Genomic DNA, 20,198 nt, shown 5'->3' with positions numbered 1-20,198 from the left:
TATTTAAAAGCATCTGACTGATTATTTCCCGGCTCCCAAAGCTGGCATCACCAGGGCTATATTTAAACAAATTCCTTCAGAAACCCTGATTTCTAAATTGGTCGCAGTCCAAAATATAAGGCAGAAGCATGTCTGCCGTTCTTTAGCGTTATTTTTAAAGTAATTGACGTTTTGGCTTAATGAGCAGTAACCTTCATTATAACTAATAGCTTATGAAAAAAACAGGGTGTTAGTAAAGAAGGATATATGAGGCCGATAATGGCGCCAGTGGCAGCTTTATGGGAAAAAGTTGTTAAAATCCCACAGTGCCTAAATCATTTGTGAGTGAGGGAAACGGGGATTAACTACTCCTGTGCTAGACGCGCCTGCTGGTACTTATATCTGTATCGGATAGAGATAGTTAGATGTAGTTACATTGGCACAGCTGTCAGATGGCATTGGGGATACACTGGCATACATGACAAAATGTAAAATTTCTGTGGTTTTCTGGCTCATGCTGTGGCAAATTCAGTTTCCAGAAATCAAGGTTGGCGCTTAACGTCTGATGTGCTAAATGGCCCTTGTTGACAATGTGCTTGGCCCTAGAAGCATGGTTCTGCAAAACCAGATAAAATCGTTTTCAACGATTCAAAATAACCGCTCTGGCAAATACAGTAGATCCTGGCCTCCAATTTAAGCAGGTTAGACTCCAATCAGAATTACACCTCTGTCTACTCTCTCTCTACCCCTCGTATCCGCCTTCCACTAAGCAGCACCTCTCTCGTCCCCATGCCGTTCCTGTTTACCAGGGTGAGATATTGTGGTGCTGAACAATTCAGGACAGAGGATGTCTGTGTTGTGTGAGGGATATGGGTTCCACCTGCTGGAATGGGAAATGCACAGATGTGACTGAAGATTGGAGAGGGGAGCGTTTATGTGCACTTCACATTGACCATGGCTCATATGCAGATCCAAAATCTTTTTCAGACCTATAATCTGATATACTATGATTTTTGTGGTAGATACAAGTGTCAGTAGATACTGATCAAGTACAGTAAGTCAAGTTCGAGGAAAACAGGTACATTGGCTATATATATATACCGTACATATACCGGCAAGGCTTGTCCAGATACAGTCCTAAGCTGAATACACACTATAAAGCCCCATACATGCTAAGCAATGGTGTTCATGGGATTTCTGAGTGATATTGTTCACAGTATCGCCGGTACTTCTGTATTATCCGGGCGCCCATTACGTAGTTTGCGTAGTGGTGTGTTGAGAATACCAATACACCACTATGCTGGCTACGTAACTGGAGCTTTGCTAATACATAATGGATCATATCCCCACTATCCACGTCATACCCCCATTATCCAGGTGGGCGTGGAGTTCATTTTATAAAGTGTGGCGAGCGCAGCGACCCACCGAGCCCGAAGCGCTCCCCACGCTTCGGGGTCGGTGGCTCGCTGCGCTCGCCGCACTTTATATAATTAACTCCACGCCCACCTGGATAATGGGGGTATGACATGGATAGTGGGGATATGATTGTGTTATTGGGTGAAATGTGTGTTGATAGTGTGTGTGTGTGGTGCATTCTACTTACCTAACGACCTAATGTCCCCGGCGCCAGCGTTCCCCTCCTCCATGACACCCCCGGCGGCAGCGTTCCCCTCCTCCCGCAACCTCCTCCATGACACCATGGCGGCAGCGTTCCCCTCCTCCGGCTGCGTCCTCCATGACACCCCGGCGGCAGCAATGTACGCAATTAGCGTAGTGCCGCTGGGGGAGCAAGGAAACCATGTAATGCTCCCCCAGCGGCCGGGAGCCCAGGACGATTTTGGTAATATGTAGTGTAAGGTGGAGAGTGTTTTGACTCTCTAAGTCTATCATGGTACATGTCCTGCAACGTCCGGATCGTTCCTTTGGCCTATTGCTTCTGACTTGCCACAAGCGGTGCAGTTGGATCCCTTCCCACTGAGCACCGCCAACAGCCCCCTGGCCGACCCAACGTGATGATACTCAACCTATAGGCTGCCTGGAACAATTACCTACACATTGGTGAAATCCCCATTGCAGCAGGTTCAATGGTTTCCGAGTTTATCGTAAACGGACATACCCAAGATGTATATATTCTTATTTATTTCTCTATATATTCTTCAGGTTCCAGAGGAGAGGAGCCCCAAGAAGAAGAGACACAAATAGACATTGCCACGGTGCAGGACATGCTGAGCAGTCATCATTATAAGTCATTTAAGGTCAACATGATTCACAGACTGCGATTCACCACAGATGTCCAACTGGGTGAGTTCATTCATCTCCTTCCATCACCTTTTCCCTTGTTTACCTCTAAGTCTGTCCACGAGTTACCAAGGAAATCGTGATCAAGCGGGGTCGTTAGAATTCAACCTGAGGAAATTAGTTACAGATTCAGCATGCTGTGCACTGATAAAGATATCCATAGAAAGAACGATGATCTGGACAGTGGGAAATGGTGCAGTGGCACTGGCGGAACTACAGAGGGTGCAGGGGAGGCAGCTGCTATGGGGCCCAAGCGGTTTCTGGGTCCTGCAGCTACCCCTGCACCTACTCCTGCCTGCCCCAAAAGCCTTCTGCTCCCTCTACCCCCCTTTCCCCCTCGGAGGCCAGCCGCTGGCTCTGCAATAGCGGCTCCCACCAGCGGCCTGTAAACTACGCTTCTAGAGTACAGCGCCACCACTGTAACTCCGCTATCTCCTGTGTGCCACCGCCGGTCATAATTCAGCTCCACTGACTCCTCCGGAGACACCCGCCATGATACTCTTCTTCCGGAGGGGAGCGGGTTGGTTGTGTGTGTGCTCATTGTCCATGTGTGTCAGTGCATCCTACCCCCGTTCCCTGTGCAATGTATGTACTGTGTGTTTGTGTTTCAGTTGTTCCTCTGGTCCATGTTGTGTGCGTGTGGGTGCCAGTGGTCCTTATATAATGTGTGTGTGTGCGCCAGTGATCCTTATATAACATGTATGTGTGTGCGTGCCAGTGGTCCATATATAATGTGTGTGTGTGTGTGTGCGCCAGTGGTCCTTATATAACATGTATGTATGTGTGTGTGCCAGTGGTCCTTATATAACGTGTGTGTGTGTGTGTGTGTGTGTGTGTGCCAGTGGTCCTTATATAACAGGTATGTGTCAGTGGTGTGTGTGTGTGTGTGTGTGTGTGTGTGTGTTTCCACCCCTTTCTCCTCTTTCTCTCATTCCCTCTTTTCCCCATGTAACCCTCCCTCTCCCTCTCCCCCTCCCTTGAATACCTGTCTCTCACTTCCCCTTTTTCACGCTCTTCTTTGTCTCCTCATTCCCTTTACTCTCACTCTCTCTTCCTCCCTTAAGGGGCAATGTGGAGCCCTTTAGATTTTGCTATGGGGCCAGCAAGGTCCTAATTACGCCCCTGGCACTATAACAAGAAAGTACCTGAAACTACAGCAGTATTCTGTTCCCTAAACCGCCCTTCCCTCCGCAGCATGCGTGCTGCCCTCTAAGGCTTTCTAGTTTTTATCTCCAGCTTCACACACGATTAAAAGAAATTTCCTGCCGGATCCGCACGTAATCTGTTCGAGCCCATTGTTAGGGAAGGAACAATGGTCACGATTCCTCTAACAATGCACAATTTGCGCGTCATCCTGAGCAAGTTTCTGTAGACTTCTCCTTTTCTGGGGAATGTTACAAGCCCGGCTGTTCGACTCATTACTATAAGTAGTCTTTCGTCTTTCATATATGTAGATTAATATCCATTTAAAACATTGTCAGAATCGTGCACGCGTTTTATAATTACCATTTATTTCTCCTTTATTTTCATTTAAGTGACAGTAACATATGGCCACTTAACAATGTGCTGCGCGTCCTACTTGTAGGTTTTCTCTCCATATTTGCAGACATAAATATGATCTGCCACATTCGTTCCCACATCTGCTATAGGATTAACAATTCTCCACAGAGAGATAAAGGGCCTAATTCAGAACTTATCGCAGGACATATTTTTTATCAAATTGGGCACAAACCATGCTGCAATGCAGGTGGGGCAGTAACATGTGCAGAGAGAGTTGCATCTGAGTGGGGTGTATTGAAACCAATCTAAATTGCAGTGTAAAAATAAAGCAGCCAGTATTTTCCCTGCACAGAAACAAAATAACTCCCCCCAAATCTAATGGGACCTAAACACGTAGCGATATACAGACATTTTCTGAGCGATATTACTTCATTTAACTACATTTAAATGCCCCTACATCGCCATAGCGATGCGCGGTCCCGTGCGTCGCTTTCTCCTGGCGATTCGTAACCAGCATGCTGATTTTTAATCGGTCGGGGTCAGTGTTCTCACCAGAGGAAAATGCCATTGGCGGCCATGCGGGATGCCAGTCCGAACACAAGGCATATTTTTGCCGTGATTGCCGCTTTTTAAAAAAAATATATAATTCTTGTAATTCTTGTAGCCTCTGTTCAGAGTAATCATCCCTGCCTGTCGGTTAGTTCCGCACCGCAGTAATTGGGACTCCTTATATTGACTTCACAGCAGTAATGTTTGCAACACTATAGACCTTACTAGATTTCCACCTGATCAGATTTTCTGTTAGACTGTAACTTCCTTGCGGCATCTACAGCTCTCGGCCGTCTGTCACACAGTACAGACAATTATATCTGGGAAATCTACTTCCCCAGAGCTATGGATTGCCGGCCAGCAGCTGTATTGATCATATTGATCCTGCGGGGAGTTGGAAGGGAGTCTATAGAATGAGCTGTATTTTACCCAGGCTGCACTGCGGCATGTTCCAGTACGCGGACCCCTGGCTTAGCTGCGCTCTTTAATGCTTGGCTTTATCTTGACAGATATCAGCGCCGGTATGTGACATGTCTGATGCAGTGTCCGTTATCTCCTATAATTACCATTTCATTGTGATTTCTGATATAAAATACAGCAATGTTCATCTCAAATGTTCATACTGTACATACATATACACATCTGCAGATATAACATTGTTAAAGGCAAAATACTTTTTGACTTTAGTTTTTTTTTTTACATTTTAAAACATTTATTGATATTAAACAAGCAAGCAAAGAAATGCATGGAATTGGCAGAGTATATGGCAACATTAATGCAGGCATCTCACTAGATTGCTTAGAAAATGCCCCTACATCGCTCCGTATGTAGGGGTCGTGCTGCACATTAATCGGCCAGAGAACACTGGCCCTGACCGATCACTCAGCACATATCGCTGACACGTAGCTTTGTGCTGAGCATCCTGAGCGATCCAGCATTGGTCAAATCTCCCCGTGTGTAGGCCCCTTTATACCGCTTTATGTGGCCAACATCAGTGGAGTTGATTTTATAAAGTGTGGCGAGCGCAGCGAGCCACCGAGCCCGAAGCGTGGCGAGCGGACGCGTATACCTGTGAAGTTATGCGCGTCCCCTTGCGGGGCTCACTGCGCTCGCCACGCTTCGGGCTCGGTTTATATAAAATCAACTCCACGCCGACATGGATAGTGGGGGTATGAAAAGGTCGTAGGACGCGTACCGCCGCCCCTCGCGGGCTCGCTGCACTCGCCACGCTTCGGGTTCACGTTTATACTTGGGGGGTGGCGTGGGGGTGCATTTAACATTGTAAGCACCCATTAGGGTGCTTATACAAGTTATAATCGCATCTCATCGCATTGTATGGCATTGTGGAACATCGCACGATATCGCATTGCATGCCTTATGGTCTGCGATGCGATGGGTGCCGTGATAGTACACAAGTACCTTTAAGGATATTCATGGGTGAACACAGATGAATTCATTCAAATGAATGAGGTACTTATAAGGTCACGTATGCAGAAACCTGGGTATCCGTAAGCCCTGCACTGTTAGGTGCCTCGAAGACTACTGTGTAAGTGTTGAAGTGTAGCACAGTAATGGTCCGTATTCATTCTTCAGTGATAGTAAAGTGTGTTTATACCCTGATTTATGACCACACATCCCTAGAGTATTAGTAAGTTACACAGTTCTCTGATTGGTACGTGTAGTGATTATTGTTGATAGATACTTTCAGAAAACAAATATCATTTTTTTTTCAGGCGTACAGTAGCTGTTATAGGATGATTATGACTCCAGGTTATTAAATAAGCAGACAACAGCGGTTGTGCCACCTTGAGGTCAGGCGTCTGTAGAACACCAGTGTGACCTTCAGTTCTAATCCAAAGTAGGAAGCCCGGGCTGCCGTTGTACACCCCTAAGAGTATTCATCTGCATGTTATGAGGGGTATTTGGTGCCCCTGACCGTGAGCTATGACGGCGAGGATTCCGGCCAGACATTGAATACGGCGAGGCGGTTAGCCATCAGGTATAATAAGCCATCCTCGCTGTACAAACCCCCCTCACCGCGGCATTGAATACGCCCCTATGTGTGTATGATGCGGTGGTTGCACAGTGCCGCTTCTCATGTTCTGTATGTAGAATCCGATTATTAGGAAATTGCGTTCTTTGAATGTTCGGGATGGATCCTGCAATCGCAACGCAGTTTAGTGAATGCCTTTGTGTGATTGGCAGGCAGAGGCATTCTGGGGGGAGGGATGGGGGCGGGGGCAGCTAGGGGAGGAAAAATTGGGGCATGGCACCTCCATTTCCCGAGCGAGGCGAGACCACAAATGCAAATGGAGACTGCAATGTTAGGTGCTTGATTTCATACACCTGTGGTAACTGGTCTGAATTCAATAGTTACCAGGTGTGGCCAAATACTTGTGTCTATATACTGTATATCTCTGAGTTCCAGATGCACTAAGCTTCTAAAAGTGGTAAATTGGAGAGTGATAAACCACCAGCCAATCAGCTCATACCTGCCATGTCACAGGCTGGGTTTTAAAAATGACAGGTAGGAGCGGATTGGTTGTTTATCACTCTCCACTTTATCACAAGATACATACATCTGGCCCTTAATGTGAAATAATGCTTTTTATGGGTGATACGTAGTTAAAGGCAATACATAAATGCATAGCCGTAAAAAAAAATATTCATTTACATTTATATTATATACATGAAGATAAATAATTCATAAATTAATTTTCCTATTAAAATATTAGCATTTATTATAGATTTTATTCCTGGCATAACATCAGATTGGAATGAATGTGATTATGTTCTGCTCCGAAGGAACTTTTAAATCCTATTTTCCTTTTTTTGTATTTACTGAGCAGAGACTTAGGTGGGGTATTCTATTCTGGGACACAGGTATTTACATACGAGTGGCTGCATCTGATGGACCTGCGATTTGGGGGGTGTCTGAGGGGTGTCCAATCATTCCTCTTCTGCCTAAAGTCTCAGGTTTGCTGGTCATTACAGAAGCCCGGGGGTGGATGCCTGGTAAATACAAGGGTCTGGCTCATTGGTCCCACCCAGACACACCAAGTGCCCACACAACGCCTTCACCTGTAGCCCATGGGGATAAATTAAAATGATTACAAATGCTGCTGTCATTAGGGTCACTTTGAGTGTTCTATGTATTTATTTAAGGATATATGTGGTATGTCTATGTGCACATGTGGTAGGGGATGTGTGTCTGGGGGTACGTGTGGTAGGGATGTATGTCTGGGGGTACATGTGGTAGGGGATGTATGTCTGGGGGTACATGTGGTAGGGGATGTGTGTCTGGGGGTACGTGTGGTAGGGATGTGTGTCTATGTGCACATGTGGTAGGGGATGTGTGTCTGGGGGTACGTGTGGTAGGGATGAATGTCTGGGGGTACATGTGGTAGGGGATGTGTGTCTGGGGGTACGTGTGGTAGGGATGTGTGTCTGGGGGTACGTGTGGTAGGGATGTGTGTCTGGGGGTACGTGTGGTAGGGATGTGTGTCTGGGGGTACGTGTGGTAGGGATGTGTGTCTGGGGGTACGTGTGGTAGGGGATGTGTGTCTGGTGGTACGTGTGGTAGGGGATGTGTGTCTGGGGGTACGTGTGGTAGGGGATGTGTGTCTGGGGGTACATGTGGTAGGGATGTATGTCTGGGGGTACGTGTGGTAGGGGATGTGTGTCTGGTGGTACGTGTGGTAGGGGATGTGTGTCTGGGGGTACGTGTGGTAGGGGATGTGTGTCTGGGGGTACGTGTGGTAGGGATGTATGTCTGGGGGTACGTGTGGTAGGGATATGTGTCTGGGGGTACGTGTGGTAGGGATATGTGTCTGGGGGTACGTGTGGTAGGGGATGTATGTCTGGGGGTACGTGTGGTAGGGGGATGTGTGTCTGGGGGTACATGTGGTAGGGATGTATGTCTGGGGGTACGTGTGGTAGGGATATGTGTCTGGGGGTACGTGTGGTAGGGATATGTGTCTGGGGGTACGTGTGGTAGGGGATGTATGTCTGGGGGTACGTGTGGTAGGGGATGTGTGTCTGGGGGTACATGTGGTAGGGATGTATGTCTGGGGGTACGTGTGGTAGGGATATGTGTCTGGGGGTACGTGTGGTAGGGATATGTGTCTGGGGGTACGTGTGGTAGGGGATGTATGTCTGGGGGTACGTGTGGTAGGGGGATGTGTGTCTGGGGGTACGTGTGGTAGGGGATGTGTGTCTGGGGGTACGTGTGGTAGGGGATGTGTGTCTGGGGGTACATGTGGTAGGGGATGTGTGTCTGGGGGTACATGTGGTAGGGGATGTGTGTCTGGGGGTACGTGTGGTAGGGATGTGTGTCTGGGGGTACGTGTGGTAGGGGATGAGTGTCTGGGGTTACATGTGGTAGGGGATGTGTGTCTGGGGGTACGTGTGGTAGGGGATGTGTGTCTGGGGGTACGTGTGGTAGGGGATGTGTGTCTGGGGGTACGTGTGGTAGGGGATGTGTGTCTGGGGTTACATGTGGTAGGGGATGTGTGTCTGGGGGTACATGTGGTAGGGGATGTGTGTCTGGGGGTACATGTGGTAGGGGATGTGTGTCTGGGGGTACATGTGGTAGGGGATGTGTGTCTGGGGGTATGTGTGGTAGGGGATGTGTGTCTGGGGGTATGTGTGGTAGGGGATGTGTGTCTGGGGGTATGTGTGGTAGGGGATGTGTGTCTGGGGGTACGTGTGGTAGGGATGTGTGTCTGGGGTTACATGTGGTAGGGGATGTGTGTCTGGGGGTACATGTGGTAGGGGATGTGTGTCTGGGGGTACATGTGGTAGGGGATGTGTGTCTGGGGGTATGTGTGGTAGGGGATGTGTGTCTGGGGGTACGTGTGGTAGGGGATGTGTGTCTGGGGGTACATGTGGTAGGGATGAATGTCTGGGGGTACATGTGGTAGGGATGAATGTCTGGGGGTACATGTGGTAGGGGATGTATATCTGGGGGTATGTGTGGTAGGGGATGTGTGTCTGGGGGTACGTGTGGTAGGGGATGTGTGTCTGGGGGTACGTGTGGTAGGGATGTATGTCTGGGGGTACGTGTGGTAGGGGATGTGTGTCTGGGGGTACGTGTGGTAGGGGATGTATGTCTGGGGGTACATGTGGTAGGGGATGTGTGTCTGGGGGTATATGTGGTAGGGGATGTGTGTCTGGTGGTACGTGTGGTAGGGATGTGTGTCTGGGGGTACGTGTGTGGTAGGGGATGTGTGTCTGGGGGTACGTGTGGTAGGGATGTGTGTCTGGGAGTACATGTGGTAGGGATGTGTGTCTGGGGGTACGTGTGGTAGGGATGAATGTCTGGGGGTACATGTGGTAGGGGATGTATATCTGGGGGTACGTGTGGTAGGGGATGTATGTCTGGGGGTACGTGTGGTAGGGGGATGTGTGTCTGGGGGTACGTGTGGTAGGGGGATGTGTGTCTGGGGGTACATGTGGTAGGGATGTATGTCTGGGGGTACATGTATTGGGAAATACAAACTGAAAGCTCCACTAGGGAAGGGTCTGTAGTGCTGCGGGATATGTGTGCGCTGTATAAATAATATATATTTTTGCATTGAAATGAATGAGTTCTAGCTGTGTGTGTTTGTTTCAGAGTCCAGGGTGTTTTTCCTGCCTAATGTTACCCTGTGAAATGTGCAGGTATATTATTTACAGTACATGTGTGTTTCTCTGTACAAATAAGAAATCTATATTCACAGATGGGAATCGAGTAACCCTGTATGAGAGGCTTTTCTCATGTAGATACAGTCAGTAATGGATGAACGAGGCCGGGACCATCCGGCAGATAAATATAATAGACTTTTGCACGCTCTTTACATGATAAAAAGGCAGACGAGGGACTGTAGCGGCTGCCGTCTCCCACTGCACAACTGCACGCCTGGCCCACTTGCCCCTTGCAGGAAAGATTGATGGCTCTGAGGGTGACCTTGGCTAGGAGCAGGAGTCGGTGATGTATGTACCAGGCGCTCTCTGCTAAATGGGCCCAGATTTGTAGTGCTAATATTCATGGGGACGCAGGCCCAAACTCACTGCGACTATAAATCAGCGGCCACTTTAGGTGTCACTGGTGGTTTATATTCGGCTACTGTCGGAAAAATAACTCTAGGTTCAAACCTGCGGCATCATGTGTACATCTGGAAGGATTTGGTATCATGCCTGTCTTTTCCGCTCCTTACCCATTCTGTCTCCTGGCATAGACCATCAACTCGTCACATGTTAACGTCTTCACTGCCAGATCGGATGTTATACCGCAGAGATAGAAATAGGAAACAATGTGTCTGAGCGAATAGAAAGCTGCATAGAAGTAACAAGTCGTAAGCGGGAATGAATACAAATGTTCTAAAACAGTGGTGTCAAACTCATAGCTCTCCAGCTGTTGTGGAACTACATGTCCCAGCATGCCCTGCCACAGTTTTAGCAATCCATTATATAAAATCTGTGTCAGGGCATGCTGGGACATGTACTTCCACAATGGCTGGAACTTGCAGAGGCGTAACTCTGGGAGGCAATGGAGTCCTCTGCCGCCGGGCTCCTGCTCCCAAGGGGGCACCTCTCCTCCCCTGCAAATTTAAATCAGTTCATTGAAAGCCTTAAATATCATTTCTGTGGCCGACTTCCCCTCCTAGTAGGACCATAGACATCACACTCTCTTTATTTTAAACATAACATACATACCTAATTACTGCAGGCAGTACTTTGTGTGCTTCATTGCATCGCATCAGTACAGGAGTGCATGTGAAGTGAAGCGATGCGATGTCCATTAGTACCTATTAACTTAAAAAAAAAGTGGCTAAAATCGCATCTCATCGCATCGCACCCGCAAAGTACAGTACATCGCATCGCATTGCATCCCCCTACAAGTGCCAAAATCGCACGGCACAAATAAAGTACAAAACGCACAGCGCACATATCGGTGCGTGGGCTGCAGTCACACCAAACTGTGCAAGAACAATGTCCATTCACTAACCGGGCTGTAATTGTGCCGACACACAAAGGTCCTAGTGTTACTACCAGTATCCTGTAATCCCGGACGTACATCCATGTATTCCCCTGCTTATAGTCCTCTATGGGGTCTCCAACATACAAATTCACTACTAGGCATCAATACCGCCTCATATACTTTACCAGCTTAGAGAATGGGTATGGGTTGTTAGGTCGACAGTCAAAAGGTAAACACTTTTAAAAGGTCGACATGTATTAGATCGAAATGGTCAAAGGGTTGACACAAGCAAAATGTTGACGTGGAATTAAAAAAATAAATGAGTCTCTAAGTCGACATGGACACTGTATAAGTGTCCCACATACCTCGCATGGCTCCCTCTATGCCCACTGGGTATGGTAACGGTTTTTTTTTTTTTTTTTTTAAATCATGGAAAACATTTTTCCATGTTGACATATTGCACAGTGATCTTTTCTTCTCAAAAGCGCATTTGTAAACAGAAAATTAGGAGCCGTCCACTATCGCTGGCGAGTGACATTAACGTGCACTGTTTCATACCTCCTAACATATTGTGAGCCAGGATCAGGATAGGGGGATACATGATGATAGTAATAATAAGCCTTGTATTAAAGACAAACACGCCCCCAACTCCCGATGCTAAGCTCCGCCTTCCACAACTTCTTTCTCATGCAAACACCAAAGCACTGCGTACACCAGTAACAGGTGCAAGAAATCTCACAGAAGTGTCCTCTTACATCCTTACTGAAGTGGCTCCAAACAGCAGCCTTGGCGCACCAGGTCCCCTAAAGTAAACGCATCCGGAGACTCTGCTGAGTAATGTGATATGACACAAATATCTGTGTGCGACGGAGTCTCTGAATCTGTACACAAAGTATTACAGCTTCGCAGCCGCAGCTTTTTGCAGATAAAAGTATCAGTGTGCTCTGTATACAGAGTTAGCCACAGACAATATACAAGGGTCACATACTGTTCCAAATTGTTAAGCAGAGTCTTCTTGTGCGTCTTAGTCACACCGCTTTGGGAACAAAAAGACTCTACACTAGCAGAGTTGCACAGGACCTGGTGGCTCACTCGCACCAGGCATCTCATGCTAGATGTACAGTATGTGGACACATCTGTCGCTTTCCAAATGTCAGTCAGATTGGGACAATGTAGTGACGGGAGGAAAGAGTCCTCCAATCAGAACTATCCTGCTGATTTCAGAACAGTTGGGAATGGTGACTCCGCCCCATCTGTCCCTGCACGTTCAGTCACCAGGTGGATTTACTGTAGTTCCAATACGACACGAAGCATTGGTACAAAATGTGCATGCTTATGTAAACTCCAGGACCAAAATTTTCAAAAGGACCTTTCACACCACACAGTGACCCGGATCGGAACCAGGCTATTTGTGCAATACGCAACATTGATCCACAAGCAGACCTTGCTGATTCAAATAAAATGCTGCGTTATGTTACTGGTTTCCTGTAACTTGTGCATCATTATTTCTTTATTTAATGGAAAAGTTGCAGAAAAGACGCCTGGCGCTATCATGGTGTGACTAGAGGGGGGCTGTTTAACACATAAGGAGGGTAGATATATGTGGACACATCTGTGCTGTCACCTATCAGCCGTCTCCTCTTACCATTAACAATGTTTTACAGAACTGGCGCTCGCTGGATGTTATTATTTTGTGCACCGTTCTCTGTAAGCTATAGAGACGGTTGTGCATGAATCTTCCTTCATTCCTCTGCTGGGGATTTATGCATTTTTCTTAAGTATAATAAGTTGAATGGGTATTTGTGTATTATCACGGCGCCCATTGCATCGCATCGCATGCCACTAATTAAGGTATGAGATGGCATGCGATGGGACCCGATTTGAGCCTTTTCACGGGCGTGAGCATACAATTTTAATATTGCATCACATCGCATGCCATTATAATGGCATGCGATGCGATCATGCCTGATTTGGGCTTATTCCCATGTTAAATGCCCCCCCAGACCCGATTTTTAATTGTATACCCACCCTGATGGATAATGACTATGTTAAATGCCCCCTCATTGTTAACGCCACCCCACTATCAACGCCAACCCGAAGCGTGGCGAGCGCAGCGGTACGCGTCCCCCGACCTTTTCATACCCCCACTATCCACATCGGCATGGAGTTGATCTTATATAGTGTGGCGAGCGCAGCGAGCCACTGAGCCCGAAGCGCGGCGAGCGGACGCGGATTACCTGTGAAGTCATCCACGTCCCCTCGCGGGATTGCTGTGCTCGCCACACTATATAAAATGAACTCCACGCCGATGTGGATAGTGGGGGTATGAAAAGGTTGGAGAACGCGTACCGCCGTCCTTCGCGGGCTCGCTGCGCTCGCCACACTTCGGGGTGGCGCTCGCCACTCTTCGGGTTGGCGTTGATAGTGGGGTGGCGTTAACAATGGGGGGGCATTTAACATAGTCATTACCCATCAGGGTACAATTAAAAATCGGGTCTGGGGGGGCATTTAACATAGGAATCAGGCCTGTGCGATTTTTTGGTTGTACGATGCCCTACGATGGAATCGGTGGGCGCCGTGATAATACACAAGTACTGTTGAATGTATTGTCAATAATATTGGTCATTACATGGGTTAGGGTTATTTGGTCTACAGCATGATGGTCGACAGTCATTAGGTTGACACCATTAGGTCCACATGGGAAAATGTCGACATGGGAAAAGGTTGACATGGTTCTAGGTTGAAAGGTCATTAGTTTGACGGGTCGTTAGTTCGACAATGTCTAGGTCAACAGTGAAAAGGTCGACATGGGGTTTTTCACTGTTTTTTGACCTGAATGTCAACACAGTTGACATGGACACAGTTTAAAGTGCACCGCATCCCCTTGCATCGCTCGCTGCTCTCGCTATGCGTCGGTCACGGTGTCTCGCTGCGCTCGGCACACTATTTTATTCTCCCACCACACCCCAGTGGATGGTAGGGCATGAAATACCGCCTGTCGGCACATGTCGGCTCAAAAAAACAGTGAAAAAAACCCATGTTGACCTTTTGACTGTAGACTTAGACACTGTCGAGCTAACGACCTGTCGACCTAGACCCATGTCGACCTTTTCCCAGGTCAACCTAATGGTGTCGACCCAATGACTGTCTGCCATAATGCTGTAGACCAAATGACCGCATCCCCATTACATAGAGTAGCCCTCTGCCAATGATATCACATTGATTTGATTTCTTCTTTATAGGGATCTCTGGCGAGAAGGTTGAGATTGACCCAGTGACCAATCAGAAGACAAGCACAAAATTCTGGATCAAACAGAAGCCAATATCGATCGATTCTGACCTGCTCTGCGCATGTGATCTTGCGGAAGAGAAAAGTCCAAGTAAGTGATGGATTTCTGGTGGGCATCAAAATCCTATAACGGAGACTAACCAGCACCAATGGCGTGTCGTCAAAAGGTTTATACCACAGAGTCGGCAGTTAGGATGTTGACATTGTTGAAATGTTAACAGGCAAATGTGCCTGATTCAGAACTCTTAGCAAAGCTGCATTTTTTTTGCAGATGGGACAAAACCATAAGCACTGCAGGTGGGGCAAATGGAACAGAGAGAGTTAGATTTGGGTGGTGTGCAGAGAGAGTTAGATTTGGGTGGTGTGCAGAGAGAGTTAGATTTGGGTGGTGATATGTTGTTTCCGTGCAGGGTAAATACTGGCTGCTTTGTTCTTACATTGCAATTTAGATTTCACTTTGAACACACCTCATCTAAATGTAACTCTCTCTCTCTGCACGTGTTACATCTGCCCCACCTGCGGTGCAGCATGGTTTTTGTTCATCTGCAAAAATTGCAGCCTTGCCAACGGGTCTGAATGAGGAACAGCGTGCTGATATTCTCAGAAAGTATTAGTAACATGTCCACATTAGGATTATAGGGTTAGGCTGCTGGGGGTGGGGGGTTTGAGGTTAGGGTTAGGCTGCTGGGGGTGGGGGGTTTGAGGTTAGGGTTAGGCTGCTGGGGGTGGGGGGTTTGAGGTTAGGGTTAGGCTGCTGGGGGTGGGGGGTTTGAGGTTAGGGTTAGGCTGCTGGGGGTGGGGGGTTTGAGGTTAGGGTTAGGCTGCTGGGGGTGGGGGGTTTGAGGTTAGGGTTAGGCACTACATGGAGCGTTTCGGTGAGTATTCCTCCCTGATCACTAACACCTGATGATCAATGTGCAGACACTGGGGACACAGGCACATACCGCAGGACAGATGTTTTGTACATAGCACATGCGCTGGTGCCGCAGGATTGGACACACTACACTTCGGGGGACAGCTAAGGCCAGGACCTCCATTGAAAGGTGGAGATTACCCAGCCTCTTTATAGGAAGTGCTGCGGCCAGCTTGCATGACCTCGTAGGCCGATGGTGTAGCAGGGGATCAAATGCTTAATCATAAGAGACCAGCAGGAGGCGTATACTTCTACCAGATGCCTCATGCTGCAATACAACACTAGTACAGCGCCGCTGCGTCCGGCTAAGCCACATCTGAATTAGGCCTGCTGCTTCCAGAGGTCGTGTCTGTTGCATCCAAAGACAGATGTCGGGCAATAGGTTCTTCTGCCTCATCCAGTCGGTCCCCGGTGAAGGTGAGATCAGGAATCTGTGCCGGCCGGCTAAGTTCATCCGCGCCAGGCTCAGTACTTCGCATTGTGATGAGCAGGAGATAAATGTTCCAGTACGCGACGTTCCCGTTCTGTGTTGTGGCTCAGCGGTTAGCAATAACCGGCACGCCAGCTGTTGATGAACTACACATCCCAGCATGCCTTGTCATAGTTTTGCTATCTGACCATGCTGAAACCGATGCAAGGCATGCTGGGATGTGTAGTTCATCAACCGCTGGAGTGCCACTTTTTGCCCACCCCTGGGTTAGCTCATAAGTACAGAATTAGAGAATAATAAGAAATAAGACCACACCTACGCCTTATTATATATCGGTAAGCAAACATTATATTTGCAGCCTCTTGCTCCAAATAGTACAATATGGTTTTGTCTTGGTTCAAAATTGCCCCTTATTGCTGGGGCTACCCCTTACTATATGCCCATGTTTGGAGCAGTTGTGTGCAGGCCTGAAAGATCCCAGCGTATACTGTATGTAATGCTCTGATCACATCACAAATGTTACCTCTGCTTAGGGTCACTGGTTGTGCGTGAGGTGGTTGTTTTTTGTTTTTTTTTCCTGTGGTTGCTGCTTCAAGGTCTTAACCCCTTCCCGACATTTGACGTACATTTACGTCATGGTCGGGAAGTACTTCCCGACACATGGCGTAAATGTACGTCATGGCATTTAACTGTCACCGCGTCTATAGACGCGGTGACAGTTTCAACATGTCTGCTGTCCCTGACAGCAGACATGTCCGTGCATGCCCAGGGGGGGCTGCGATGCCGCCCCCCCGTCGGCGATCGCTGTGATTGGCTGTTCAGTGTGAACAGCCAATTACAGCGTTTTCCTGTGTCACCGGCGAATAACGTTCGCCGGTGACACGGGATCAGAGGTGATTGGTGCTGTAAAGTACAGCACCAATCACCGCGGGGTGTAAGGGTGACACTGGTGTCACCCCACCGCACCCCGCCCGCCCCCAAAGGCCGTGATTGGTTCGTCGGACCGACGGACCAATCACAGCCAAGGAGGGGGATTTAAACTAACGGTGACTGCACTGCAGACGCCATTCCGGTCTGGAATAGCGTGCAGTGCGGTCACCGTACCTCCCTGCCGCCATACTGACCAGAACCTTGCTCCATAGCTTGCTCCATACTTACCTGATCGCTGCTTCATCACTGCTTCCTGGATCCTGTTACTACTTGTGCCTTCCTGTGAAATTGTGCTGCTGCAGTGTACTAGCTAGATAGATAGAGAGATAGAGAGATAGATAGAGAGATAGAGAGATAGAGAGATAGAGAGAGATAGAGAGAGATAGAGAGAGAGATAGTGTCAGAGAGTGCTGATCGCTGCTTCAACACTGCTTCCTGGATCCTGTTGCTACTTGTGCCTTCCTGTGAAATTGTGCTGCTGTAGTGTACTAGCTAGATAGAGAGATAGATAGAGAGATAGAGAGAGATAGAGAGAGATAGAGAGAGATAGAGAGAGATAGAGAGAGAGATAGTGTCAGAGAGTGCTATATTTTGTGCTGCTGCAGTGTGATATAGTTATAGATAGAGAGAGAGAGAGATAGAGAGAGAGAGATAGATAGAGAGGCCTAGTGACAGAGTGCTATATTTTGTGCTGCTGCAGTGTGATAGTTATAGAGAGATAGAGAGAGATAGAGAGAGAGAGATAGAGAGAGATAGTGACAGATTGTGCTATATATTTTTGATATAACTGACTGCTGCCCCCTCCTTTTGTGCTGATCAGTATAAATTAACTGATCAGCAACTTTTTGGGGGCGCAGGTTTTTTTTTATATATAGATATACCTGTCAGTGCTGCTGCTGCAGTGTCATAGAGTGATAGATAGTGAGAGATAGAGAGAGATAGTGACAGAGAGTGATAGAGAGTGCTAAATTTTTTGTCTGCTGCCCCCGCCTTTTGTGCTGATCACTATATCTGAGGTGATCAGCAACTTTTTTGGGGGTACAGAGGTTTTTTTTTTTTATATATACCTGTCAGTTGCACCAAAGGTTGTGCACCTGCTGCACCTCACTGGTAATCAGTGTCGCATCACTGATCACCTTTTTTTTTTTTTGTGTGTGTGCTGTGGGGTCTTTTTTTAATTTTTTTTTTACACACACTGTGATTTTGTGGGTGTCCTGTGGCCGCTGTGCGCTGATCAGTGACGTACATCACTGATCATCTTTTTCGGTACAGGGTTGATCTATATATTTTTTTTTTTGATCAAATTCCTGTTGCCTTTGAGCGCTGTTCAGTGACAGACGTTACTGACCAACATCTGTGCTCAATTTTTGGCGCAGGACCTTTTTTTTTTTTTTAACCCCTTAAATTTTTTATTTTTAACCCCTTCATTTTTTTTTTTTTATTGGTATAAAGTATTTTTTTTTTTCTGCACCACATACACACTACACACTACATACCCCCCGGATTGAAATAAAGTTTGTACCCCCCCCTACACTATACACGTGTTGAAACATTTCACTACCAGTAACACAAAAATAAAAATGGCATCCCAAATGTCCTCCCAAATGTCCTCCCAAATGTCCTCCCAGTCATCCAGGAGAATGTATTCAGCGGAGGAGGCATATGCCCTGCTTGCTTCTGACTCTGACACAGCCAGTGATGCAAGCGGGGAATTTGAAGGTTTCGCCTTAAGCTCCTCTTCCTCCTCTGGTGATGAGGGACCCCCTCAAAGACGCCCCCGTAGAGCAGCTGAGACCCCCCCCCCAATAATTGATCTCGTATGGACCCCACCACCAGACAATTTTGAGCCCCAGGTTCCTGAGTTTTTGGCCATGCCAGGAATCCAATTTGATTCCACAGGTCTCAGAGAAATTGACTTTTTCAAATTATTTTTCTCTGATGATTTTATAAATTTAATGGTGGACCAAACTAATTTATATGCCCAGCAGTTTATTGCTCAAAACCCCACGTCATCATTTGCTAGGTGGACCCCTGTAGATGCAGTAGAGATGATGACGTTTTGGGGTCTGGTGTTTCATATGGGCATAGTAAAAAAGCCAGAAATTAGGCAATATTGGAGTACAGATGTTCTGTACAGTACTCCATTTTACCGTATGGCCATGCCCCGGACTCGATTTGAGACAATTCTTAAATTTATACATTACACCGATAATGCACAGTGCCCACCCAGAGATGATCCCACCTTTGACCGGCTATTCAAAGTCAGGCCGGTCATTGATCATTTCAGTGCCAAATTTGAAGAGGTGTACATCCCTGAAAAATTTATTTGTATCGACGAGTCCCTTATACATTTTAAAGGAAGGGTTAAATTCCGCCAGTACCTTCCCAGTAAGAGGGCAAGGTATGGCATAAAAATGTACAAACTGTGTGAAAGCACCTCAGGGTACACCCACAGGTTTAGGGTTTATGAAGGGAAGGATTCAAGAATTGAACCGCCAGAATGCCCCCCCTCCCTCGTAGGTGTTAGTGGGAAAATTGTCTGGGATTTAGTGCACCCCTTCCTGGATAAAGGTTATCACCTCTATGTGGATAACTTTTACACCAGCATCCCCCTGTTTAAGGCCCTTGGTTCAAGAGGTACAGCAGCTTGCGGTACTGTGCGCAAGAACCAAAGAGGCCTCCCAAAAACGCACATTGCCCAAGTAATGAGAAGGGGTGAAAGCAGGGGAATATGCACCGAAAATATGTTGTTGGTCAAATATAAGGACAAGAGGGATGTCCTTATACTGACAACAATTCACGGAGACAGTACCACCTCCGTCCCTGTACGAGGTACCAGTACCCACACCTCAAAACCTAATTGTATCCTGGATTACAATAGGTACATGGGCGGAGTGGATCTTTCAGATCAGGTACTGAAGCCGTACAGTGCCCTGCGGAAAACAAAAATCTGGTACAAGAAGGTGGCCGTGTATATCATCCAGATGGCACTGTATAACGCTTACGTGCTATTCCGTTCTACCGGCCAGAGGGGGACATTTATGCACTTTCAAGAGGAAGTCATAAAGGGCCTAATATTTGGGAACCAGCAGGCAGAGGGCCCCAGTACTTCTAGTACTGGCCCCCGTATTGTACCAGGGCAGCATTTTCCTGATGAAATCCCCTCCACTGGAAAAAAGGGCAGGACACAAAAAAGGTGCAAAGTTTGCTATAAAAAGGGAATAAGAAAGCAAACTATTTTCCAGTGTGACACTTGCCCCGACAAACCCGGCCTATGTATAAAGGAGTGTTTTAAAATATACCACACATCTATGGAATATTAGGTTCATAATTTCACCGTGCTTCGGGG

At 47.4% G+C, this 20,198-nt stretch overlaps 1 protein-coding gene across 1 annotated transcript in view; it reads left to right on the top strand.

Annotated features, from left to right (window-relative positions):
* MAPKAP1 (MAPK associated protein 1) overlaps positions 1-20,198 on the top strand; it is a 153,634-nt gene that overhangs the window by 112,267 nt on the left and 21,169 nt on the right. The window contains exons 9-10 of the mRNA XM_083160962.1: positions 2,140-2,280; positions 14,530-14,667. Coding sequence (XP_083017088.1) covers positions 2,140-2,280; positions 14,530-14,667 — 279 coding nt within the window. The remainder of the gene's footprint in view (positions 1-2,139; positions 2,281-14,529; positions 14,668-20,198) is intronic.

This window comes from Crinia signifera, chromosome 9, assembly GCF_055691185.1.
Source record: "Crinia signifera chromosome 9, ASM5569118v1, whole genome shotgun sequence".
Classification (NCBI taxonomy): Eukaryota; Metazoa; Chordata; class Amphibia; order Anura; family Myobatrachidae; genus Crinia; species Crinia signifera.
The sequence above is the reverse complement of the archived record's forward strand: the minus strand, read 5'-3'. Positions and strand labels throughout refer to the sequence as shown.